This window comes from Pinus tabuliformis, chromosome 5_1 (assembly GCF_031772625.1).
Source record: "Pinus tabuliformis cultivar Carrire ecotype Pingquan chromosome 5_1, CPIR1, whole genome shotgun sequence".
In the NCBI taxonomy this organism is placed as follows: Eukaryota; Viridiplantae; Streptophyta; class Pinopsida; order Pinales; family Pinaceae; genus Pinus; species Pinus tabuliformis.
Window position 1 is genome coordinate 210,789,831 of NC_142305.1, and position 27,875 is coordinate 210,817,705.

The window sequence follows — 27,875 nt, forward strand, 5'->3', positions numbered from 1 at the left end:
TTTTTGGCAGAGATATTTTGTTACAGTATGCATTCAAGAGAAAGAAGAAGATACTTCAGAGGCAGGGGGGGCAGACACCCTCAAGAAGAAAAGGCAGACTTACATTGCATTCGCTGCAAACAAAAAGGATCTCATGATGCTTCTACATGCAAGCTACCATGGGAAAAGATTGAGCAGAGAAGAAATCAGCAGAAAGGTAAAACTGATGACTCAGACAAAGGTAAAGCACTTGAATCCGCTCACTATATTGAGGCACAATGTAACATTGGAGTAAATGAAGATCTGTTTAATGCTTCACTTACTTCTTCGAAAAATGACTGGTTGCTTGATTCAGGAGCAACCTGTCATATGACTCATAGGAAAGATTTTTTTGAAGATTTCACTGATAATGTTGATGGAGCAGTATACTTTGCAGATCAGTCAAAAATCAAGCCATCAGGGCTTGGCACAATCAGGATTAAACTGCCTGGTCTTCCAGACTTTCTTCTGGATCATGTTCTATATCTCCCACAGCTGAAGAGAAACTTGCTGTCCCTGGTCCACATCCGCCAGCAGGTCACTCCATTCACATGTTTGATGGCAAGCTTGAGGTAAGAAAGGCATCTGACCACTCACTTGTCATGAGGGGTATAGAAGAAGAAAGACTTCTTAAACTGCAAGGAACCTCTGCTCATGCACAGCATTTTTTCATATATTTCTCATCATGATGAAGGTACACTTCCATCAAGTTTATTATGGCATGCTAGATTTGGACATCTAAACTATGATAGTCTCCGCTTGTTGAAGAAAAATGGTGTTGCTGGTTTTGCCTACAATTCCTAGAAAACATAAACAATGTGATGCTTGCATTCTAGGAAAGCATAGCAAACAGTCTTTTCATGATTCACATTCAAGAGCACATAGGAAGCTTGAACTTATTCATTCAGATTTATGTGGTCCAATGCCTGTTCCTTCTGCAAATGGAAATAAGTATATCATGACATTTATTGATGATTACACCAGAATGTGTTGGGTTTATTTTTTGAAGAACAAATCTGATGCTTTTCAAACATTCAAGAATTTTCATAAATGGATTGAAAATGATGCACAATCTCATATTGGGTCTATTCGCACTGATAATGGAAAAGAATATACATCAAAGAATTTGAACACTATCTTCGCCAACATGGGATTAAACATCAAACAACTGTGCCTTATAATCCTCACAGAATGGTGTAGCTGAAAGAATGAACAGAACAATTTTGAATATGGTACGATCCATGCTTTTCTCAAAAATGTAAAGACAATGTTTGGGCTGATGCTATTCTATGTGCTGCATATATAAAGAATAGATGTCCATCTAGTGCTATAAGAAACAAGACTCCTTATGAATTGTGGTATGGACATGTTCCTTCGGTAAAACATCTCAGGATTTTGGGTTCCACTGTTATGCTTTAATACCAAAGGTACATATAAACAAACTTGGTGCTAGAAGTTGTAAGTGTATCTTCCTGGGGTATTCAAACACATCTAAAGCATACCGCCTTTATGATGAAGTAAATAAAAAGTTTGTTTTATCTAGAGATGTCATTTTCTTGAATCATCCAAATCTGACAGTGTTGTTGAGCGGCAACTTGATCGCTTGGATAGATTCACAAAACCAAAATCATTTCAAGAGTTTGATAATCAGATTCCACATCTTGAAGGGGGGATTCTATACTAGATCAACATGTGGAATCTTCTTCTGAAGAACAATCTCCCCTGCATGACACTCCAACAACGGATGATGCTTTAAGTGATGTAATTGATAGAATTGGGAGACTCAATCTTGATTCAGACCCAACTCCATCAACAGAACAGCCTGGACCATCTCAGAAAGGTCCCCCAAAGTGGCTGACAAAGACACTTGAAAGTGTTCATCCTGATGAAATTGGAAAAACAGGAACCAGAAATTCAAACCGACAAGATGGAGGTGATGTAGATAACTCTAATTCACCTGTTGATATGGATGTTACTTATGATTGTGAATTGAACTTGTCTACAGATTTTGAACCAACTTCCTTCAAAGAAGCTGCTTCTCATGATGAATGGAAAGAAGCGATGCAGAAGGAGTATGATGCCCTCATAAAGAATGGCACTTGGAAGCTGGTTGATCCTCCATTTGGAACCAAACCAATTGGCTGCAAGTGGGTCTACAAGAACAAGTACAAAGCTGATGGCTCACTTGACAAGCACAAAGCTAGGCTTGTGGCAAAAGGTTTTGCACAGAAGGAAGGGGTCGATTATGAGGAAACTTTTGCTCCCACAGCAAAATGGGCCACCATCCGGACACTCTTTGCACTAGCTGCTCAGAACGGTTGGAAAGTCCATCAAATGGATGTAAAAACTGCATTCTTGAATGGAGATCTAAAAGAGAATGTTTTTATGTCCCAGCCTGAAGGATTTGCTGTGAAAGGACATGAACACAAAGTATGCAAACTTGTGAAGTCCTTGTATGGCCTCAAACAAGCACCACGAGCCTGGTATGAAAAACTAACTGAGCATCTTCTGAAACTCAACTTCAATCATTTTGATCTTGATGATGCAACTTTATTTGTCAAGAAAGTTGGCAAAACAGTTGTATATCTTGTGGTATATGTAGATGATCTTTTAATGACAGGGAACAATGAAAGCTATATTGCATCCATAAAGAAAGAATTAGGAAATTTTTTTGAAATGACTGATTTGGGCTATGTTCATTACTATCTTGGCATTGAAGTAACCCAACACCCAAAGTCCATATTTCTTTCTCAAAAGAAATACATTGGAGATTTGTTATACAGATTTGGCATGACAGAGTGCAATCCCCTTTCTACTCCAATGGAACAAAACTTGAAGCTCACATCTACTGAAGGAAAGGAATTTGAGGATGCAACTAAGTATAGACAGCTTGTAGGAAGTCTCATCTACCTCACTACTACCAGACCAGACATTTCATTTGCTGTTGGAATCCTCTCCAGGTTTATGCAAAGGCCTTGTGAGGGACATTGGTCTGCTGCAAAAAGAGTCCTAAGGTACTTGAAGGGAACTCAAGACCTTGGAATCAAGTATACACAGGTGGACGACTTCAACTTGATTGGATACTCTGATTCAGACTTCGATGGAGACAAAGAAACTGGGGTATCTACTTCAGGATATGCTATGAGTCTTGGATCAGGAGCTGTCTCCTGGAGATCACGCAAACAATCAGTACCAGCAGATTCCACAACAGAAGCAGAATACGTGGCAGCAGCTGAAGCAACGAAAGAAATTGTGTGGCTCAGGAAAATTCTTGAAGATTTGCAAGTAAAACAAATACAATCAACTCCACTCATGATTGATAACACATCTGCAATAAAGTTGGCCAAGAACCCAAAGTTCCATGATCGTACTAAGCACATCAATACTAAATATCATCTGATCCGACATCATGTTGAGGCCAAAACAATCCATCTCCGTCATTGTTCCACAAACGAGCAAATTGCAGACATCTTCACCAAAGCGCTTGGAAGAGAAAAGCTTGAAAGATTCAGAATGATGCTTGGACTCACCAACATCCCTTCAGATTAAGGGGGGGAATGTTGACACCTAATCCGAAACGGATGAGGTGAAGCCGGACAGTCATCTAGAAGATGAACTGATCCGTTTTGTATTTGTATAAATAAAGTACTAGCTAATGAATAAATCAATCAGTGTTTTCTCTCGTTCAATGAGGAGTTACCCTGGCCTGACAAAATCTTGTAAAACTCTCATCCAATGTTTTACTGGTACTCTCTTAAGATGGTGGGAAACTGAAACATCTCCAGCTTTAATGACAAAGATGGAAAGTGAGCTTTTAAAAGATGAAAGAGGAGACATAATTCATAATGATGATGGGACGCCTCAGAGCAATATGATTGGAGCTCTCACCTCTATGATTCAAGAACACTGGTGTGGTTCTGACACAGAAATAGCAGATAAGCACGAAATGATTCTGATGAACCTTAAGTGCAATAAATTATCTCAGTTTGAAGACTTCCATAGAGATTGGATGCAGCGCATCTATGAGGTAAAAGATTCCAAAAATCTTCTCTGGAAACAGGTATATCTAGTAGCTCTTCCATCTAGATTTGTAGACTTATTACGTCTACAAGAGGCTTTCCAATTGCCCTTTGAATCATATACCTAGGGAGAAATATATTCCATTATTACCAAAACATTGGTTGGTCTGTGCACAAGTTCTAAAGTAAACAAATCTTTAGAAAAGCTTTCCAGATTGCCTGACAGTAAGTCAATCTGCAACAAATACGGCCTAAATATTGAAGATCCTCTTGTCAAAAGAAGGAAAGACAAAAGAAAGGCAAAGAAAGCTAACAAACAATTTAGAAATAAGCCAACCAGCAAGAAAAGAAGGGCCACCTCTGGACACAGAAAGGGATACTACAAATATATCCCTAAAACACATTACTACAAGCCATCCGACATCCATCTCCATTCTCACAAACAAGATAGATGGAATAAACTAACCTGTTGGTTATGTGGGAAAACAGGTCACACTTCAAATAGGTGCCCAGTTGGTGAAGAATCCAGAAAAAATAGAGGCAAGAAATCCATGCCTCAGAATAAACAAAATAAAGCTGTTAAAACAGAGACCCAAATGTTATGCATGAGATGTGGGTCTAGGAATCACAAAACTGATCATTGTCTGAATGTTGTGATTCGTGAACAGATTCAACAACAACAGCTTGAAGAATCATCCTCTGATTCTTACAATTCCTTTTCTTCTGATTCATCAATAGAAGAATTAAATACTCATATGCAGCAATGTTTCTGTTCTGATTCAGATGGTTGTAATTGCAGCTATTCTACTGATTCTGATTGCTCCAGTGATACTTCTGAAGAACAGAATTATCAGAAAGAAAAAATACTGATGGCTCAGACTGTTGATGAAGAAGAACTAAAAATTCTGTCACAAATTCGTGCCATGGAAGAAGGAGAAATGAAAGACAAGCTCCTGGAAACTTTTTTAAATCAATTTCATTCCTCCAACTCCAGCAAAGGATCTGCCAAAAAGTCTCTCTTTGTAGATGCCTCCTATGAGCGAAACACTAAAGCCTTCCAGCGTGACCAATTTCCATCTAAAGTTCGCGCACTCACTTTGGGGGAGGTAAGTAGAGAAATCCATAATCTTAAAACAGAAATCTCTACTCTTAAGCATCAAATAGCTCAGTTAGAAAAAGGCAAGCAACCTTTGACACAAAATATTTCTGCATGCACAAATGCATACACTCTACATTCTGCACCAAAATCTGTTGAGTCTCAAGTTGAAATAATTGAAGGAAAAAGAGATCCTACAGTAGGTTTCAGGGAAATGAGGATACTAGCAATTGAATACCAGCAACATCATGTCCTCATAAACGTCTGTATTAAAGGAGAAATGTTTTCTCTAACAGCTTTAATTGATTCAGGTGCAGATATCAATATTTTCAATACAAAGGTAATTCCAGCCAAATTTTGGGTTGCAGCTACTAGAAAAGTAGTAGGATTGGGAGATAAAACTCTTAGATATGAAGTACCCAAAGCTGCCATATGTTTTGACCAACATTGCATAAAGCTAAAATTTGCAGTAGCAGACATTCCTGTTGATTGTATATTAGGAAATGTCTTTCTTGCAGCTGTGGAACCACATGGTTCAATCAGACTAAAAGGAAATAGAGTTGGATATTTTATTATTGTACCCACTTCTGATGGAAGTCAAAAACGGATTGAAATGCCATATATTTCAAATCCAAGAGTATCTACAATGGTTCAGGTTATGAAAGAATTAGACAAAGTTGAAACGAAGCTGACTGAATTAAAAGATTTGAAATCTACCATCCAAATAGGAGAACAGTTAAAAACTCCCACTGTCAGTAATAAAGTTTCTGAATTGAAAAGAAGAATTGAAGAAGAATGTTGTTCTGAGGAACCCAATGCTTTCTGGCACAGAAAGCAACACAGTATTGATCTGCCATACAAACCAGGATATGAAGGTAGGCCTTGCAAAAGTAGAGCTATACCTATGAGCAAGGAATACAGAGATCTCTGCAAAAAAGAGATCAAACAACTATTGGATAGAAAATTGATAAGAGAATCTGACAGTCCATGGAACTGTTATGGATTCTATGTGAATAAAAGATCTGAATAGATTAGAGGTATCCCAAGATTAGTCATAAATTACAAACCTCTAAACTCTGTTTTAGCTGATAATACCTATCCAATACCTCACAAGGGTGAGTTGCTAACTAGAATCACCGGAGCAAAAATATTTTCAAAGTTTGATCTCAAATCAAGATTCTGGCAAGTTGCTATTGCAGAAAAAGATAAATTCAAAACTTCCTTCAGTATTCCTGGAGTACATTACGAATGGAATGTTATGCCATTCGGTCTAAAACATGCTCCTTCAAAGTTTCAGAAAGTAATGGACTCAATTTTTAAGCCTTATTTTGATTGGTTAATGGTGTATATAGATGATATTCTTATATTTTCTAAGAATGTTCATGACCACTTCAAACATGTACAAACCTTCCTGCAAGTGGTCAAAAGAAATGGTCTTGTTTTGAGTAAGAAGAAGATTGAACTATTTCAAACTTCTATCAAGTTCCTTGGTCACACAATCCAGAATGGCCAAATATCTCTCCAAAAACATGCCCTTGAGTTTGCAGAAAAATTCCTTGATGTTATTATAGATAAAACTCAGCTTCAAAGATTTTTGGGATGCCTAAATTATGTCAGCAATTTTTATCAGGATTGTGCAAAAGACAGAAATCTTTTGAACCAGAGATTGAGAAAGAATCCTCCATCTTGGAATAATGCTCATACAAATGCTGTAAAAAATATAAAGGCCAAGGTAAAATCTCTTCCAATTCTGTATGTTGTTGATGACAATTCTCCTAAAATTGTTGAATCAGATGCCAACAACTTAGGATGGGGAGGAATACTCAAGCAAAGGAAGGATGATGAAGAACAAATAATCCAATTTGCCTCCGGAACATGGAATCGGCAGAAAGAAATTATTCTGTCATTGAAAGGGAGGTAAAAGCTACCTGGAATTCTATTGACAAATTTGAAATCCATTTGGTCAATAAAAAATTCTTATTAAGATCTGATGCCTCTGCTTTAAAGAAAGTTTTAACAAAAGATATCAAAAATCCTGGTGAAGCAAAGTTCGCCAGATGGCAAGCCTTATTTGCAAATTTTGACTTTGATGTAGAACACATTAAAGGGTCTGAAAATTGTCTACCAGATTTTCTTAGCAGAGAGCATATACAACAACCTGAGCATATAATGGTGATTGTAACAGAATGGGACTCTAGTCAGCAAAAAGAAGTCCTTAGGTCTATTCCTAAAGATAAAAGTTGGCAGGAATACTGTGATCAGTGGAAACCAACTTGGCAACTTAGAAACACTAAAGTTCTGGATGCCAATCTGCAAAATCACACAGATATTCTACACTTAGTTCCCGAAAGAAAGGTGTATCCCAAAGGAAGCAGATGGATTCATGACATGGTATATTCCAGAAGTATGACAACAGCTCATCAAGCAGAAGAAGCACTAAGAAGTGACTTCCATGATATCACCATGATATGGTCTGAAGGAGGTGACAGACGCAGAGTCTATCACAAATATTTTTGTATAAATAGAACCAGAAATCCTGCATGGACACATAGAAAAAATTTTGCCCAGTGGCTAGGAGGAGATCCAAATCTTATTTTTCCTAACACTATTTACAATTTTGCAGGATACAAAAAACTCTGGTGGGATCTGTTAAATGTAGATGGGAAAAACGAAACCCATTATACAAAACTGAAGTTTGGTTCAACTTGGATCATGCAACAGAATCAACAGTGTGAATGGCTACAAGACTGGTGGAATGATTATGACATCAACAAAACAACCATTGATCCCATTTATTATGAATCATATTATCAGCTGCATTGTGACTGGTGTTTAGAAAATAATATTCCTGAGTGCTTTCATACTCCTTGCAAAACTTTTAGTGAACTCCAACTCACGGAAAGTCAAATTCTACACCAGTATATGACTCGTCATTATGAATGGTTGGTCATGACTAAGATTAAACATCAGATTGTATTAAACAAACCCATGATAGTTAGAAGAATTTATACTAAAGCATGGGATGAACATTTATATAAAAAATACCGATTTCCCAGTATTACTATTCTTGAAAATCCATCATGAAATGGTTCTCGTGGACTCCATCTAAAAGTATCCACACTGTATATAATACCTAGTCACGGGTATATTGTGACTGGTTTTCTCGAGGACTTTCCAGTAAAAAGTCTCCTCTGTGTAGTCTTTTCAGTTTTCACGTGGGCTTTCTATACGAAAAAGTATCCACTATGTTTTTTTTAAATCTTGGTCCCCATATGTCTTTTCTAGACTTGGAATCTTTGTGCGGATGTCGCCTCGGTGTTACCCAAAAGCAATGATTCCATTCCTTTGTCACATGTCCTACAGGAATGTTTGTCCCCTCTCTTTTGCTATAAATAGAGAGTAAGGCTCATTCATGAGGCATCGGGGTTTAGAGTCTTAGAGTCTTGGGTGTTTTAGAGTCAGAAGAGTCTGATTTATTTCCTGCTCTGCATCTGCGGGCTGATAGCCTGATCTGCTTGCATCACGAAATTGAAATCAATATCTTTAAGTTGGATCTGAGAAGCCTGCGTATCAGTGTGCTCGGCACTGATAAGAACCTAAAGTGGCTAGATCTATAGGTATTTGTGTATTTTGTTCAGAGACTGAGTCTGTGAATTGGCCAGGTAGCCTCCAGAAAGCTATCTTGTTTATTAAGAAGCAAACACTGGTAAATGCCATCACAGTCTATCTCAGGAAAGAACAACAGAGTCTGTATTACAACTTTTTGTAATCTGAAATATTTTGATCAATAAAGAGTGAGATTTTTCCGCATATTTTGAGTACTGAAACTCTGAAATTATTCAAAAAGTCTGTTGAGGTAGTATTTGTGTTATTCAAACCAAAAGTTCGCCAAAGGGTAGAAGGGACACCAAGGCCGTAAAAGGCGAAGGAAGCCACAGAGAAAGGTCGTCAGAGTGTGAAATACCCAAGTAGGTTCATGTATGGGTTCATGTATGGGTGAATAAACACAAGGAAGAAACTCAGCAAGGCCAGTCAACCTGTGTTGTTGTTGCAAGCTTCAGAAAATTCAGGAGCCCCTACGTAAAATTGTATAGATTGCTATAAAGTTTTCAATAAATGATTATACGCTCTTCATATTGGTTCGCACTTGTTATAAATTCCTCATGTGAATATTTATAGGTTTTAATAATTAAATTCACATTACTCACTTGCCTTATACCTTGTAACATGATGTGATTGTAACATGATTTGACTATTTTTATTTCATCGTGAGTAATCATGGTAATAACTTTCAATTTATAACCTAACCCTAAAATCTAGACTACATGTTTACATGGGTAAATTTAATTTCATTAATTTCTAAAATGAATTCTCATCAAAACTCAAATAAACTTATTGATAAAAGGTTCATAGTTTATGATCGGATCGAGAGAAGAAGGCATTTAAGGTCTAAAACCAATGTATGAGAATTAATATTAATGAACGAAACTCAAATAAACTTATTGATAAAAGGTTCATGGTTTATAATCAGATCGGGAGAAGAAGGCATTTAAGGTCTAAAATCAATGTATGAGAATTAATATTAATGAACGACAGGTAATTAAACTAGACTATTATCTGAACTGTGAAGTCGTTTCCCTAGATAACCCGGTCTCAGGTGGCTCCACCCCTGCTCGCACTTATAATCTTAGATCCCTCAGCAAAAATTCTGATCCCTTCCCTGATTTGGGGGAACTAGTGGGTGGTTTGGGTCCTTCATCGTCTAGAAACTCTCATAAAAAGGGCAGAGGAAGAAAGTCAGATCTGTCAAAAGCCCAAGTCAAAGCAAAACTTGACGTGGCTGACGGCAAGCAAAGGTTGATTTCTGGGGCGCTTAGAGCAGCAAAACCCCCTGAGGCAGTTATAAAATGATCTGTTTATCATGGAACTGCAGGGGTTTAACCAGTAAACCCAAAAAACTGGCATTGAAGGAATTAATCTCTCGCTATAACCCGGATCTGGTCTTTCTTTAAGAAACTCTGGGAAAGGGTGTAGATATTGAACCCGTCCTCAGTTCTCTCCTCCCGAGGTGGACCTTTGTAGCCCTTGATGCAGAGGGCCACTCGGGTGCTCTTGCCATCGGTTGCAGGGATGGCAGACTGAAAATTTTGAGTCATTGGGGTATGCCCAATGTGCTGGGTATGGAGGTTGATTACCCAGACTTCGATTTCTCCTTCTTGATAGTAAATGTTTATGGGCCTTGTCAGGCAAGGGTTGCTTTCTGGAACGCGTTCATGTCTAAAGAATTGATGAAAGGGAAAAATTTGATAATAGGAGGTGATTTAAATTTCTCCTTAGGGAATGCGGAGGCTTGGGGTCCCTCGGCCAGAATTGACCCCCTATCAGATTATTTTGCTCAATTACTCATATCCCACAAGCTGATAGATGTAAACATTATAAAGGCCAAGCCTACTTGGAGGAATAGGAGAACTGGGGAGGAGAGAATAGCAAAAAGGCTAGACCGCTTCCTTATCAGTGACTTGATGGCTTCCAATATTCCAATGTTCAGGCAATGGGTGGGTGAAGGGGGAAATTCTGATCACTTCCCCATTCTCTTAGAACTTTCCAAGCCTCCCCCAAAACCTGCAGCTCCTTTCAAATTCAATGCTTCATGGTTGCAAGAAGAGTCTTTTAACCAGCTGTTCAGGAATACTTGGAGACACACAGGCAGAGACTCTTCTGGTAATAAAGGAGCTCTCTTCATGGAAAATCTAAAAAGACTAAAGAAAGCAACTGTAGAATGGGCTTCTGAAAGAAGGAAAAAACAAAATGAGGTCTTGAACAAAATAGATGATGAACTCCGAGCTCTAGAAGATCCTGAGGCGGATGCATATGCTACACAGGAGTCAAAAGAAAGGATTGTGGCTCTTGAGAAATCGAGAGCAAAGATCTTATTGGACAAAGAGGAAGAATGGAGACTTAAGAGCAGGGCAATCTGGTTGAGAGCAGGGGATGAGAACACAAAATTTTTCCACAACTATGCAAAAGGCCGAAAAAATGCAAATACAATCTGGAAGCTAAAGGACCCTGAGGGCAGAGAAGCCTCGTCCTTTGAGGCTTTGTCAAATATGGGGAAGAATCATTTTAAATCTTTGTTCTCAGACCCAGGAGGGGTTTCTTTAGCTGAAATTATTAGAACAACTCAAGCTTTTCCTCGTTTTGTGGAGGGGGAAGAGGCTGAAGACCTTTTTCGAGAGGTGACAAAAGAGGAAGTAGAAAGTATTGTTAAATCTATGGCAAAAGACAAAAGTCCGGGGCCGGATGGCTGGACAGTTGAACTCTTCACTCATTTTTTTGAGCTGATCGGGGAAGAGCTAACGAAAGTGGTGGAGGAATCAAGGAGAAAAGGTGAGGTTTATACCCCTTTCAATGCTACTTTCATTGCTCTTATTCCTAAAAAGGAGGCCCCGGAAACTTTCGAGGACTTCAGGCCAATTTCACTGTGCAATTGCATATACAAAATTATTGCAAAAACCATTGCGGTTCGCCTGAAACCGATCCTTTCCAATTGCATCTCATCGGAACAATTTGGTTTTTTAGACGGTCGTCAAATACACGAAGCTATAGGGGTGGCACAAGAGACCATTCATAGCATCAGAAACTCAAACTTGAAAGGGGCTGTGCTAAAAATTGACCTGTCAAAAGCTTATGACAGAATCAGCTGGAATTATCTAAGGATGCTGCTGACTCACCTGGGTTTCAAGGTGGAATTCATAAGCTGGATCATGGGGTGTATCTCAAGCGCAAGTTTCGCAGTGTTAATAAACGGGGCCGCCTCCCAATTCTTCAGAGGTCAAAGGGGGTTGAGGCAAAGGTGTCCCCTTTCTCCGCTGCTCTTTCTCCTAGCTGCTGAAGGTCTCAGTAGATTGATATCCAATGCCAAAATATCAGGTTTGGTAAAAGGTTTGGAAGTTGTTGTAAATTTGTTCATTACCCATCTCCTTTTTGTAGATGATATTTTATTATTTACAAATGGGAGTTTAAATGAAATTAAAGAACTTAAAAGTATTCTTGACCTGTTCTTGAAAGCAACAGGCCTTCAAATAAACTCTAGAAAGTCCCAGCTAATTCTGGAGGGTTTCAGCAGACAAGAGGAACTCCTGATTACATCTTACTTACCCTTCGAGGCCTGTAAAATGGAGAATCCTTTCAAATATCTTGGCTTTTGGTTAAAACCTCAATCGTATAGAAAGCAGGACTGGAATTGGCTGGTGGCAAAAATCGAACAAAGAATTTCCCATTGGAGCTACAAGTGGCTATCTCGAGCAGGCAGGTTGACCCTGGTGAATTCAGTCCTTCAGGCCATGCCTGTGTTCTGGGCAGCTCTGACATGGATCCCAAAAGGTATCCTCCACAAGATTAAACAACTATGCAGCAGATTCCTTTGGTCAGGGTCAAAGGAGGACTCAGTGCTTCCTTGGGTGGCATGGGACAAAATCGCAAGGCCAAAAGACTGGGGTGGATGGGGCATACAAAATCTCTTTGATTTCAGCACCTCCTTAGCAGCAAAATCCGGTTGGCGCTTAATCATTTCTGAGAACCTTTGGACCAGAGTAGTAAAACGAAAATATATTGATCCCATGCCCCTAGAAGATTGGATAAGGAACCCAAACAAAAAAGGCAGGAATTTCTCTGTGATTTGGAAAGCTACAGTCGAGGCTTTCAAGGTTATCGAACAGGGTCTGGCTTGGCAGGTAGGAAACGGTGAAAATGTAAGGATTAGAAGAGACCCTTGGGTGGGCTGCAACGAATCTTTCGCTCTTTCTCCTGAATTGAATGCTCACCTGGATTCGAAGGGGATACATGGTCTAAATCAGATTGCTAATTTGGGGCAGTCAACCATTTGGGGCCAAGCATGGAAATCAGAAGAAGAGTTAGGAATTGACCCCAGGTGGAGGAATGAGTGGCAGAGTTTTCTTCAGGAGCTAAAGAGATCAAATGTTAGAATTCAGGATAGACCGGACCAATTGGTGTGGGCACATGCTGAAACTGGAGCCTACTCCCCAAAGGCGGGGTATTCATTCTTAATGAAGAAGAAAGGGTGGGTTAAACCTCTGCTAAAATTGAAGTGCCCCAAGAAAGCAAGATTATTCTCTTGGTGTGTCTTAAGAAAGAAAATCCCTACCTGGGATATTCTACAATCCAGATTCAAACAGGGCCCAGGTAGGTGCCCCTTATGCTTCTCAGACTCTGAATCCATTCCTCACCTGTTCATTGCTTGTCCTTTTGCAAGGAAAGTTTGGGAAGAAATGCAAAATTTATTAGGGAAAAAGGTTAGATGGGAAGGGGATACTTTTCTTTCAGCTTGGGAATATTGGTGGAACCACTACCCAGAGAGGAACTTAAGAAATCTCCCCCCCATTATTTGTTGGGGTATCTGGATTGCTAGAAATAGAAGCATCTTCCGAGAACAACTTACTCCAGCGGAGGTGATTGCTATCCAAAGCTCAGCCATTCTGTCTAGTATCCCGGAACCTGAAGAATCACAGAACTCAGCCCCCAGAAAGGAAGAGCGAATCAGGGAAGGTATTCCATGGGCCTACTTCGACGGGGCAGCTCAAAACAACATTACGGGTGCTGGAATCTCCATTCATATAAGCCCCTCTCACTCTCTCAAAGCTGCTGTGGGATTAGGAACCGGATCAAACAATTTTGCTGAACTATCCGCCCTCAAACTTCTTTTATGCTGGCTCATAAACAGAAATATCTTCACAGTACAGATCTTTGGTGATTCTTTGAATGTAATAAACTGGGTCAATGGGAAATATAGATGTCAAAATTATATGCTGAGGCCGCTTTTGGAAGAGATTCAAAACTTAAAACTCCATTTTAATGTTTTCTCTATTGAACATATTTACAGGGACAGGAACGAAGAGGCAGATAGGCTTTCTAAAGAGGGTTTGCAGCTCGCTGTGGATTCGTGGAGGATAACTGAACAGCTGCATGATCAGATCCGTGTGTCGGATCTCCCTCCTCACACTTAACTTTTTCTTAAAATATCAGATGTTTCAGGTTTTTGGATTTATAGACAGTCTACTTATATCCGATTTTGTTTCGGTCAATTGTAAACACTGCTGGTTACTATTTCCTGTTTCGGGTCTGCTGTTCTGAAAACAAACTTATGCAAAACAGATCCGTGGGTTGTTTTCCTGTTTTAAAAAGGAGGCCCACGTTTTATTTTGGCATGTTTTAAAAATTTTGACAGAGTTGTCCATAGAAGGCAACGACACAGCGCTGAAAGTAAGCGAGAAAGAGCTTATTTCTTTTTGGTTTGACTTGGTGATTCTAAGGGGAGTATGACTCTCTCCTTGAGGACTGATGATGGTCTCAAGATCACAGAAGTTTCTGGAATGTTAACTCATGTGCTTGTAACTTTTTTATTCCTTATAAAAAAGTTCGTTTTTTTCCTTAATAATAATACTTCATTAATGAAATGTTTGCGAAATTAATAATTTTAACAAAATGTAAAAATATTATTTACGTGCATAGCAATGGACATTAGATTATTGCATGGAAAATATTTTGATAAACTTTTTTATGAGGTGATTTTTCTTTTCACATTTTACCTACATTTATCTTTGTAAAATATGTTTTATGAATTAAAAGTATATATATATATAAGGAAGCCAACCCTCCTAAAAAGGTTATTATAATAAGTATTTTATTTATGTCGTGTGATTATTTAACTGTCTCTTTTTGTGGTCATTACTCCCCCTTTTCGTGGACAACTCGTTCTTAATCATGTTTAGTCATAATTATGATTATTAATAATGTTTTAATGGTGTATATTATTATGACATCTTAATTAGTGTTATTAATCATTTATATATGTGTATTTATGTGTGGTAAATAACATTAAAAGAATTAAATAATAATAATAATAGCACACACCATCTTATGGATCTCTAATATTATCTAAGTAATGTTGCAAACTATTATTAATGTTATTTTTCATGATTGAAGTTTTTAATTTATTTTGTTGATACAATTTTTTGTGTGACTAGGGATAATGTTGCGAAATGTGAATATATGGTATCTAGCAAGAACGAAAAAATATGATAAAGGCTAAGGTGAGACAAAATCCCTAGAGGTAGCCTAGTTCTAAAGAGGGTCAAATTTAATGACAACATTCGACTCCTACTGGGGATGGTGCCTTCTTGCGAGACATCAAGAATTGTAGACCTAGTGCCTTTAAATTGGGCATGGAGTTGATTCACTTTAAGAATGAAACTCATGACATATCATCATATAAGTATAGACATAAATGTCAATGTGTTATACTTAAATGTCCTATAATGATTTTCCTTGTAATTACCACTATTAAATATTGATAGTCAAGCACAATGTTGGAAACTTACAGGTTGATTCACTCATTTTATCATTTACCCTAGTTTCAACAACATACAAGGTATGAGTAGTATAATTTCTCTTTGTCGTCTAATGCATCATGGGAATTAATTAGTGTGTATATCAATGCCCACTATAATGTATGAGTCATTTATCATTATTCCTTTCAATCGTTCAATGATATAAGCACACATTTCAACATTTCCGACCAATCTTCACAAAATTTCACAAATTTCAACACCAAATTTGAAAAATTCATGCATACATAATAAAATTTCGATCAAAATATACCTAAAATTCAAAGAGGAAATATTAGTACTGCATGATCTTATTTAAACAGGGAGATGTTTCATATTAATAGTTATAGGAAAAATAAGATAGACAAACCCTTAATTTTTTAATAGGAGGAGGAAAGGAAGACTTTGAAGCAAAAAAATTCAAACCCTAATCTATCCTAGGAAAAAGAATGAAAATATTTTGCATCTTAAAGTTTTAATTGATTGATAACAAGAATAAAACAAATATTAATCCCATGAAATCTCGTATGTAAAGATTCATGAGTTCAGTGGTTATTCACATATAAGACATTTGTTCATAGGCATAATGACCATCTTTTGTCATATGTCTAAACCTTCACAAGAGAATTTCAAAACCATATGAAAATAATTTCATTATTACTATTATTTATTGAAAGATTGCAGAAATTCTAGTACTAGTTTAAGATCACAAGGATGGCTTTCATTTTAAAATAAATTCCAACTGAAACCATGAGACTAGTAACATGGTTTATTCCCCTTTTGGTTTCCACTACATAGGTTTCCAAAATCGGATGTTGCTCCACTTCTAGCAAGAATCCATAGCCCCGACAAAGTCATCAACTATCTTGACTAAAGAAAATCTTCAGTTATATTTCATTGATTAACTAACTATGGGATGATCACACACTGGGGTTTAACCCAATACTAGTGACCTTGTTTATCTACCAGTGAGTGTCTATAGCCTCACTGAATATGTCATCATTCCCCATTTTGAAGCAACTAATGGGATGATTACACATTGGGGTGGCCGGGTACCACATATATTGCTTCGCTTCCAATGATTGTCCATAGCCCTAGCAGAGTTATCTACATCCCCCATTATGAAAAAGGATTTGTTTCAAGTAGTCAAGAATAATACGGTGATTAGGGAAGGTCTCATGCATGGAGTATGATTGCAACTAACTAGTACAAAAAGAGTTTTAGTATTTGGTTTTGTGAAGGTCAAAACTTGTGTTTATAGCTTTAGAAATCATAAGGTAATGCAATCCTTCATAATACTTATGTGTAAGGAGTGCAATAAAATAAGAATGTGGTAAGAGAAAATGCTTCAATCATGATGTTTGAAATTGTTAAAAAGATAAGGCATGGGCCATTTTTAGAGATAATAATTACCCTTCAACCTTCATACATGAACAAAGTCTTTAAATATGTGCTCCAAACTCATCAATATAGAATATACTAAGGGATCATAAATTCATATTCTATTCTAGTTATGATCACTAAATATTCTTTAGGATGCAAAGGTTTCATGTTTATTTCTTCTAATCTAACAACCATAAAGTATGCACAAAAAAAGATTTTATTTATGTACAACAATTTATATAGATATGTTTTTTAATAACATTTTTTTTTCAAAGAAATCATAAAGCCAATGTAGTCAGGTTAAAATCTTACTAGATGCATGGTTCCTATTTCTTGGCTTCATATATATAAAAAATAGTAATATGCTTAGCTACTGAAAGAAAAAGGGGAAGAATTCATTTACCAAGCCTTCTTGAAATATGCTTGATTGATAATTGGAAGAACTTTTTTCAAAATATGCACTCATCAATTGTTCAATAAAATCATGTAGATTTGTATGAAATTCTAATGAATAAGAACCTGTAATGTCAATGACATGTTCAGTCAAAGAATTTATGTCTTTTTTTTCCTCATGATCATCCTCTATGGTCATAATGTTAGTCATAATATAATTTGAAAATAAAATGATAACCATAAAACTCAACACATTAATAGCCTTAAGGTCTAATGCGTAATTTGTACATTGCTAAATATAGTCACCATAAACAGGTTCATTATTATGGAAGGATGTTAAACCGATTATATCTTCATGTGTATCAGTATGAAAGGATTCATAATTACATATAGGTTGTAAACCAGGACCTGTATCTAAATCATCTCTTATTTCAAAATTATGACAAAAGGTCAATTTCTTATTATCATACTTATCATATATAGGCAGCTTAGAATAATTAGCATAAACGTTATATGGATTGATATCACAACTACTGAAAACACTATCACATACATGTTTGTTTGTTTGAGAAAGGTCTTCCAAAGTTGATGGTTGATCTACATAATCATGAATGGATAATGTTGATGTTGTTGTAGACATAATTTCTTCCTCAACATGGCTTGCTTCACAAACTTTATTAATATAATGATCAAGGGAAAATAAAAAAGAACCAAAGTCAAGATTGTTAATAAAATCATTAGATTCCTTATGGTTCTCGTGGAAATCAAAACTAGAAACAATGTATTTCCTAGTTAAATATTCACTCTATGAAGCAAGAGAGGGTTAACATATTTCATTAGAATCATTAGACTCATCTTGATGACATACAACTTCATCATTAACACAAGATTCACTTTATTGAAACCCAAAATTAGATTTATTACAATGTTCATTTAAATGGAAACAATTTTCAAGAACTAATTCAGAGGGATACATAATTCTATAATATTTGTAAAAAATTGTATGAAAATATTTTAAAGATGAAATACTACTAAGAGGAAGTCCCATGTACCATTACTGTGTGTTACCCTCCAAAGACACCATGAATAATTTCATGAATACATCCTCATGATAAACCTAAATCCTGGAAATGCAATCATGGAACTCGATGAGATGTTGAACTGGATCATTATCTTCATATTATCAAAAGTAGGGCAGGTAGGTACCCCACACATTTATTTCAGGCATTTCATTTTGAAAACTTGGCATGTTAGAAAATTTAAGAGGAGAAAATTGTTTAGAAATAGAAGCCCAAGAAAAAGCCATTTATGCAACCAAGGAGCCGCTAAGTGAGTTGTTAAACCAAGAAATACTTGTTTGAAACCTTTAAGACGTGTACTATTGTAACCCTGTCCATCAACAGGTCACAAACTTTACTGTTAATTTAGTTTCCAGGAAAGCAAAATATGACACTTTTTTCCCCGAAAATGAAGCCGAAAAAATGTTGGTTCTTGGATTGTCCTGATGGAAAATAACAAAACAAGAGGGCACTCACTGAGGTTTTAAAACTCTCCTGCTTTAGGCTAAAAGGGATGGTCTCCCTTAGCCTCAAGGGGTATTCTGTGTATCAAATTATAAAATGTATTCTGATAGGCAAATATATATGACCATATTACATATATTGTAAAAAGGAGTGTAAAATGTGAAGCTCTAGGTGGGAGAGACTTACATACAACATGTAGTCAATGATATCAAATTGAAACCTTAATTATGCAATAAGAAAATAATATTCCATAAAACTTAAAATGAAAGAAATGACACAATCAAAGATAAAAAGAAAGATAATTAAAGGTTAGCTATGCTTATATCACTTTTACTGGTAACTTATCACAATGCAAAGCATGATACAATATAATATCATGTATTATTACTCCTCATTCACCCTACAAAATACAAGTGTTAAGAATAAGATTATCCACTAATAGTATGTATATTAGACGATAAACCAATTTTGTAGAGGCTACAACAAGACAACCTTGATTAGGTAAATGCATTATCTTGTTAACATGTATGAATATGTAAGCATATTAAATAATTGAAAAATTAATAATAGAAAAACAAGGAAAACACATAATTGATGTGATTGGTATTTGCACAAACTGCTACAATAGAACTGACAATGTCGTGCATTTTGAGTTCACATAAACAACAACTCATGTAAATACTTCAATCTTTTGGCCCTCAATAATATCAATATCTAAGAGGAGATAGTATTTAATAATAGAAGGTAATTTAAAAAATCAATAAATTCAACCATCTAAACAACCAATGCAAACCAACATATGTTCACAAACTGGAAAAGAAAGAGAACTGCAAAAATATCATATTCAAATTGCAGAATCAAAGGTTACAAAATATCATGATTTGGTCTGTGAATCAGGTGTAGTCAGGCCTCGAAAACTTAAGTGTTTTCTCTCAGAGCCAACCAACTCCCCCCCTTCAAATGAGTTTGAATGTTCATATATATATACACAAAATATGATAATTGTTTTGGTAATTTCCTTTTAATTGTGTAACTTAAAAATGGGGACTACAAATTATTTCCAAAAACATTTCGCTCTTCTAAACACAACTTCGAAGCTTTCATATTTTCTAACAATTTTCTCCTTAGACTAACATTTCATACATTTCTTCATCAAATTAATTTTCCCAAGTCTTTAATTGATTCACAATTAACTCCATGCATGACACAAATAGAAATTAGTCTTTAATAAATCATAGCAAAACGTATGTATAAATTCGTAAATGATACACTTTATTTACCTCATTTCTTTAATTTATTTCCAAAACCCTACGAGGAGAAGTAATTTGCGTAATACATCATACCTTATGCTTCATTACGAATTAATGCTTCCTTGATTTAACTCCTGTAGTAAATCAAGGTAAAACCCTTCAAAATATAACAAAACCCTAAATTCTATTTTTATCAAATTTATTTGGTTGTCCTCTTTACTTGATCCATCAAAGTAAATCTTGGTAAATCTTCTCCAACCTATAATGAAAGCACTAACTCCTAGAATGCATTTCGCACATGTGAATTTATGCAGGTAAATATAATTTAAAATAAATATTTGACCAAAACATTAATGAATTTCAAATAAATTTCGGGTGTGGAAGGCTCTAAAATCTCCAGCCAAGGTGCAGGATCGATAAAACTAGAGATTGTGACTGCCTTTAATCAACGTTCCTTATATTAGGTAGAAACTTGGAGGGGGGTTAATGGTCCTTGCTTGGTCCTTACACACAACGAGGAAGCCATGAATGGTTTGGGTTTCAAGGTTACGTGGGACCTTGTCCATGTGGGCAGAGTGATGGAGGATGACATCACTCTGAACCTCGGACCCTAGAATATTTTGATGAAGGGCATGGTGGAGTCATTGGGATCTATTACCTGGGGTGACTTGGCATGTCAGACTCTATTATTTGGGGACAAGAGCTATGTGGCATGAATGTATTCAGTTATCAGTCAAGGGGGAGGCTAAGCCCAAGTGTAGTGTTGGCATTGCCAACATAGCCCAAAAGGAATGCCCTGAAACTTCAGCAGGGAGATATGGGTAGATTCACTTGGGAGAGTGTCTCTGGGGTGATGTGGCCTTCGAGGAGTTGTAATATTTTTCATATATATAGCACATATATGTTATGGTTTAGGTCACACCCATGGTGTGGTAGGTACTACATGACCAGTATGAACGGGTCAGCAGCTATGGTAACACTACCATGTGGAAAAGAGGGGTCGATTAGGATTGCCACATGGGTGCCACGTGGGGACCACATGGTGGGATGGTGAGGGGGCACTAATTAAATGGCTAATATTTGGATGACCATATCTTTGGATCCAGGATTCAGATCGACACAAAGTTTATACAAGAGGAATCATATTGATGAGACAAATGTGATGATGTTATTTGTTTTGAGTTTCTTGAGAGTAAAAGAAAACAAAAAATTTGGACCCCATTTCCATATATGGACCATGGAGATTGATTTAGCGTAGTAACTTCCTCCTAACATCATTTAGGGTTGGGGTTACTAGGGAGTATGTTACACAAACTACTGATGGTATTTTGATTCTCTTTGCTTGCATTTCTAAACAATCTATTGATGGTATTCTGATTCTCTTTGCTTGCATTTCTAAACAGTCTACTGATGGTATTCTGGTAAGACTATTGACAAGGAGTGGGGGGGTGTCTGCACTTCCACACATTTTCATATTTGTAGTTCCAATCTTTACACCACCTTATACTTTCTTCTTGAAGAATTTGACTATTGTTAGAGAGATTTTTTGGTTTTTAAGATGATTGGGATTTGATTTTATGTTGTGGTTAGCTTATTTATCGCATTAAAATTGAAAAAGAATGTATTTCAACGAAATTGTTTCTTTAAGGTCCATGTTTTGTGCTATTTTATTTACTAACATTATATATACTCCAACATTCACAATAATGTGTATCTAGTTCATTGTGCTATGTCATGTCTGATTTTTTCAATGTGATTTCTTACATTATTTTATTGATTTATCAAATTTGTAAATCCTATCATTTGTAAAAAAATATCAGAAAACAGATTTCCTTCCTACATAGTTTATGTTTGCATAGACTTTTCCATCGCACATGAAATTTTGAAGAAAGAAATAAGACAACTTAATGCTAGCATGTAACTTTTTCTAAAACAAGGAATGATGTACGTTTATTTGTAATTATTATCATGTGAATTTTTTTAAAGGAGAGAAGAAGATTCGTTTGTTTGCAATTGTACAATTTGATTAGATTACCAAAAAAAAATCAAAACATAAAATTTACATTAGCCTGATGAACCAATTTGGTGTAATTTACAAAATTTATGTTTCATGAACATATTTAGAGTATAGGTGATGTAGCTTTATTGGATTATTCTACTATTTGTTTCCAAAAAGTATTTTTTTATTGTGTTAATAAAGCTACAATAAATAGCCTTTAGCATATACTAAAATTCAAAATTGGTTGAGCAAGTGGAAAAATTTGGTAATGATTTATTTATTAATTAATGATAGTTTCTGGAGGTTGATGCTTCTACTAATTGTGCCATGATAATTGAGGTTTGACTGCTTCATTCATGTTTTGCAAGCCTGCACTTCTAATAACATTCTTATGGCATCTAGTTCATCTTCTAGCCACCCAAGAATTTATTGAAGTTCTAGTATGCAATTCATTAGAATTAATATATATTAGCTAAGACATTAAGATATCTTGGTTGAGAATTAAGATATTTTGATTGGTTGCATGTAACTCTTCCTATATGCTTCTATCATGTCTTTTTTCGGTTATTTATCTCAGTATTAGTAATGCAATAGTAACAACGAAAGTGCAGTATTATGAGAAACAAAACATTCCTCCCCCTCTGCTCCTCCTCCATTTGGCTTATCAATTCTTTGGAACTATGACAATGGATTCTAGTGCAAGGCCATCTTAATAATGCTAATAATATCGAAATCTTCTTTCAAATTCATGACAAAGTTTCCAGCTAAAGTAATATTTTATTGAAAAAAATATATTCAAAAGGCACGTTATTCAACAACAATGATACCAACAAGACTTAGACAATTTAAAAACAATAGACAAATCAAATCAAAGAAAATCCCTTGCATAGAGCTTCTAGAAACAAATTCAGTGCTAATGGGCCAGGAACAAGATTCAAGAAAATCATAAAACAGTAGAGGTATGATAAATCGAACCTTGATAATGCTCGTCAATGTTAGAATCGAAGCGTATCACTTTCCTAGAGCTTTTAGAAATCAGTTTAGATCTAATAGATCTACATATAATGCGTCAGAGGCCATAAGTAATCTAAATCATGAATTAACATCAAAATTTTGAAAGGACATTTAACTGTTACCGATTTTAATGATATTCATTAACCAATTATCACCATCAATCTAGTTAGTGTTGAATTTCCTGATCTGCAATAAGAAAAGATTGTTCTGATATCTGTTACTATAAACCATATCCATTTTTATTAAATTCTAATTTGAGATAGTCCAATTCATAGAATTGTGTTTCATGATTGTTGCATTTAGCAAGATTTAGAAATTGATATCAACATTCTATTTTATCAATATCATAATTCTCATTATATTTTGATTTATGTAATGATATAGTGACACTTAAACATTGATTTTATTGCATTGGGTTACTTCTAGTTTATGGCAATGTTATTTTCTATATTAGTTCAAACTCGATATTTGATTGACCCTAGCCCTATTATTAACTAAAGCTCTTCTTTCAATAAATATAAGTCTTTTTTCAATGTGTATCCAGGGAATCATTTGAGTGCTCAATAGAATATACTTTGTTAGCTTGTTTCACTAGTAGTCAATGTTTTACTATCAAAATAGAGTGAGTGAAGCTTGCTATTGATGTTCCCCGAATATTAAGTGCATTAGTGGTTTCACATTTGTGAATTGAACACCTATTATCCAATATTAAGTGAAGTGTGTTTTTAATCCATGTAAGTAAGAAGTGTTATGTAGTAGAAGGAATATGCGGAGTAGGCAACACAAACTTTGTTTCACAATTTTCCACACTTCCACATATATTCTCCTTTCGTATAGTTCTTCCTCAGATTTTTGTAAAGAACTCCTTGATGAACTAATTCAAATCCTCATCCACACCCTCTTTGATGATCCTAAAGGGATTAGGAAATCCCACTTGTGAAACCACCATTTAAAATCATATGCGTCCAAAAGCATCATCACCATGCATTTTTCATCGTGCTACCCCACTCTAACATTTTGATAATGTCAATACAACTCTATTTTCATTATGATTATGTGTGTCGATCTTCTTTCCCACCAAGACTCGATCATATGACAGTTGATATTTAGGGTCCAAATTATATCCTTGAATCCATCAAAGATGTTGGATTGTTGTTCTATCAGACACTTACGAGTTGCAACATCTAGAAAATCCAGTGGTCAAGGATCACATCGTTATTTCCTGAGTCAATCAATACTAATTAGTATTTTTGGCTTGTTAAAATTTGGGGCATGAAAAGTTTGGTTTATGTGTATATAGGATACGAAATAAGTGAAAATGATTAATTGTATCTACGAATCAATTATATATCTTGACTCAATATGGTTTCTACTGGTTCACATTAAGCTAAAAACTAGCATTTGGAAACTGTTATCAATTTCAATAATTTTTTTAATTTTAATATAGCTTGTTTAATTTGAGTGTGCAACGGGTGTGTAGAGAAAGTAACAAAAATCTTCCTTCATTCACACATAAATACCAGAGATTTTTGAGTACCTACTAAGGGAGTGTGAAGGAAGTATGTATGGAGGAGTTTTTGTTCCTTGCTTTACATACACATTCCCGCACAAACTTTCACTACACTTCTTGCACACATTTTCTGCTACATTCCCCACACAAATTTTCTCTGCACACCAAAATAGAACTTATTATCCTCATAGCTTAGCTTGTCTATGTACGTTGCTAGATATTCATATTGCTATGAATATATCTCAATAGCAAGACAAACCATTTGATATTGCTAACGGAAAGATCAGAGCATTATGTAGGGAAACAGATTACATCATGATATAGGAATGATCAACAAGAGGTCAACTGCAGATTTAATATATATTATCATGGGAAAGAAAAATCCTGATACAAGCATGCTTACTGACTCCATATTATTGATTAATGTAAATATTTGACCTTTTGAATGTACGAGGATTCAACAAAAGGATGCCTATTGTATTAGGTTTCACAATGAGAATTAAAGCATTGAACCATTAGCATAAGTCTCTCACACACATGAATGAATTGAACACACCTTGAGAAAAATGCATTAAATAATTCTTTTAGGTTTAAAAAAAAAATGTATCCCAAAGGAAACCATCAACCTGCCTGACACGTAACTACTAGTAAACCTCTAAGGGTCTATGACTTGTCCTCCTCTTTGTAAACTGGCTCACAACCAGGGGGATTTGAACCTTGGATATCTTAGTTTTCACAGATATCACATTACATAGATCACAAATTGAGTTGTCCCCTCGGCCTCACACTTCTCTGTGTTTTAAATGTTTCATGGGAAAAAAATTAATCAACTAATTGGTGTTTTTGGATTATTAATGCATATGAGGAAGAAGTGTTCCGTGGAAGATTTTATGTATCCAGATGAAAATAACACAGAAACATCAGAAAAGATAGATCAATGATTATATAACAAGCCACTTCAAGGGGGAAACCTCCCTTTTCATCACATAAACGAACAATTCTTCGATGATTCAAATGAGAAGACCTCCTTGGCATATATAAGAGTTTAAGGGGTCTATATATAATTAGGGCCTACATAAAAATAATAAGTTAAGGGCGAAACAATAGAAATAGCTGGATTCTATGGGGCACAACAATAAAATTATGGGGGCTACACTAGTATTATGGGTACCTAACATGACCCTCTACTTCAAAAAAGTGTTGTTCTTAATGCTTAAGTAGTTTTTGATGGTTTTGAATAAAATACTCATCCTCCCATGTGGAGTTTTCAACAGGTAAGTTCATCCACTTAATGAGATCCTTTAAAATTGATCTATTATGTAGCTACCATATTCTTATCTATGCGATTTCTTCAAGCTCCAATATATTTTTCCTTCCTCATCAAGTTATGGAAATATAGTTTGAACTAGGAGCTTGTCACTTATAACCTTTTTTAATCATGAAACATGAAAAATTTGGTGTACTCTCGAAGATATATGCAAATCCAATTTGTATGCCATAGTACCAAACTTTTGCAACACCTTGTAAGGGCAATATTACTTTGGTGATAATTTATTGTCCTTCCTAGCTTGCTTGAGGGATATTTGTTTGTATGGTTGTAGCCATAAAAATACCCAATTCCCACATCAAAACTTCTTTCACTGCATTGTTGATTTGCCTATTGTTTTATTTGATTATGCGCTAGAGTTAGGTTATCCTTTAAGATTTGGAGAACTTGTTGTTGATGCTTGATGTGATCTTCCACTACTTGAACCTTAGAATTGTCTCTTAAAGATGATGCAATGGATAGTGGATGATATCCATAAAACACCATAAATGGGTTTATTTTTGTTGTGATATGGAAGTAAGTGTTATACCACCATTTTTCCAAAGGTAAACATTTGATCCACCGTGTTTTTTTATCAAATACAAAGCAACGAAGATATCCTTCCAAACATTTTCTCACTATCTTATTTTTCCTATCAGATTGAGGATGATAAGATGAGCTATGAGATAATTGAGTACGAAGACAAGAAAAGAACTGTGTCCAAAAATTTCTAGTGAAATGGGATCTCTATCACTTACAATAATATTTGGGTTCCCATGTAGCTTTTGAACTATTTCCCCAAATGCAGTAGCGACATTAATGGATTTTAAAGGATGAAATAGTGCACAAAAGTGTGCATACTTGGTAAGTCTATCAACTACCACCATGATGACACTCTTTTCTTTGGACTTGGGTAAACATGTGATAAAATCCATTGATACCTCTTCTCAACGCTGACTTAGAATGGCTAATGGTTGTAAAAGACCTGAGGTTTTAATTGTCTCAACTTTATTTTTTTGGCAAACCAAACATTCCGCCAAAAACTTATGAATATCATATTAAAGGTCATCCCAAAAAAAAACTCCTTCTTGACCCTATGGTAAGTTTTTTTAAATCCTGAGTGCCCTTTTATAAGAGAGGTGTGGAATTACAAAAGAACATTTTGTTTGAGTTGAGAGTTCTTACATAGATATAAGCGATCTATGTACCATAGTGAATCATTTTTCCAAATAAGTGTATCAGATAAACTGGGATCTTGCTGCAACTTTTGAATGAGTGTCCATACCTCTTCATCATTCTTCCATTCAACCCTTGCTTCAGTTATCCAATCAAGTTGGATAATAGAAATGGCACAGAGAAATTCTTTTGCATCCTCATCCGTTATTGAGTTTGCATTTGCAAGAACATTTTTCTTCTCTTTTTTGTAGATGATTTCAAAGTCTTAACCCAACATATTTTTGACCCATTTTTGCTGATATTTTGAAGATAATATTTGTTCCAAGAAGTATTTAATACTATCATGATCTATTTTTACCTTGAATTGTCTTCCCATTAGGTAAGAGAACCATTGCTTCAATGGATGTAGTATTCCCAACATTTCCTTCTCATAAATATGTTTATGTAAATATTTTCCCTTGATTGGACGATTTTCAAAAGTAATGGGTCTTCCTTCTGTTATCACCTAGATTTGCCTCAAGCTGAAGAAGGCAAGCTTCCAGGGTAACCACAAACCACTTAACCTCGTAGCTAGCCCTACAAGGTCGGGAGAGGGCTCTCTCCTTTAGGATGTCATTCAAGGTGACTGGATCAGACAAGTATTTTAGGCTAGGTATAGTAGCTTGAAAGGTTTTGATTGAATTTGTTGGTGTTTGCTAGATCAGATGGACCTGGGCAGTTTAGGTCTGGGAAATTAGGTCAGAATGCAGGGTGTTCTGTGGGGAAAGGTAGGTATAGGATTTAGA

The 27,875-nt window shown here is 35.8% G+C and overlaps 1 protein-coding gene across 1 annotated transcript; it reads left to right on the forward strand.

Moving 5' to 3' along the window:
- The first annotated feature begins 7,008 nt into the window (after positions 1-7,008).
- On the forward strand, positions 7,009-14,156 carry LOC149164146 (uncharacterized). The gene is made up of 2 exons (XM_089429383.1): positions 7,009-7,615; positions 10,147-14,156. Exons 1-2 carry the CDS (start codon positions 7,009-7,011, stop codon positions 14,154-14,156), a joined length of 4,617 nt encoding a protein of 1,538 aa, XP_089285509.1.
- Positions 14,157-27,875: the final 13,719 nt, after the last annotated feature.

Coding starts and splice junctions, on each gene's coding strand:
- LOC149164146 (XM_089429383.1), top strand. CDS start 7,009: ATGGAATCGGCAGAAAGAAATTATTCTGTCATTGAAAGGGAGGTAAAA. Junction 7,616..10,146: donor CATGATATGGTCTGAAGGAG/GTGACAGACGCA, acceptor TCTTTCTTTAAG/AAACTCTGGGAAAGGGTGTA.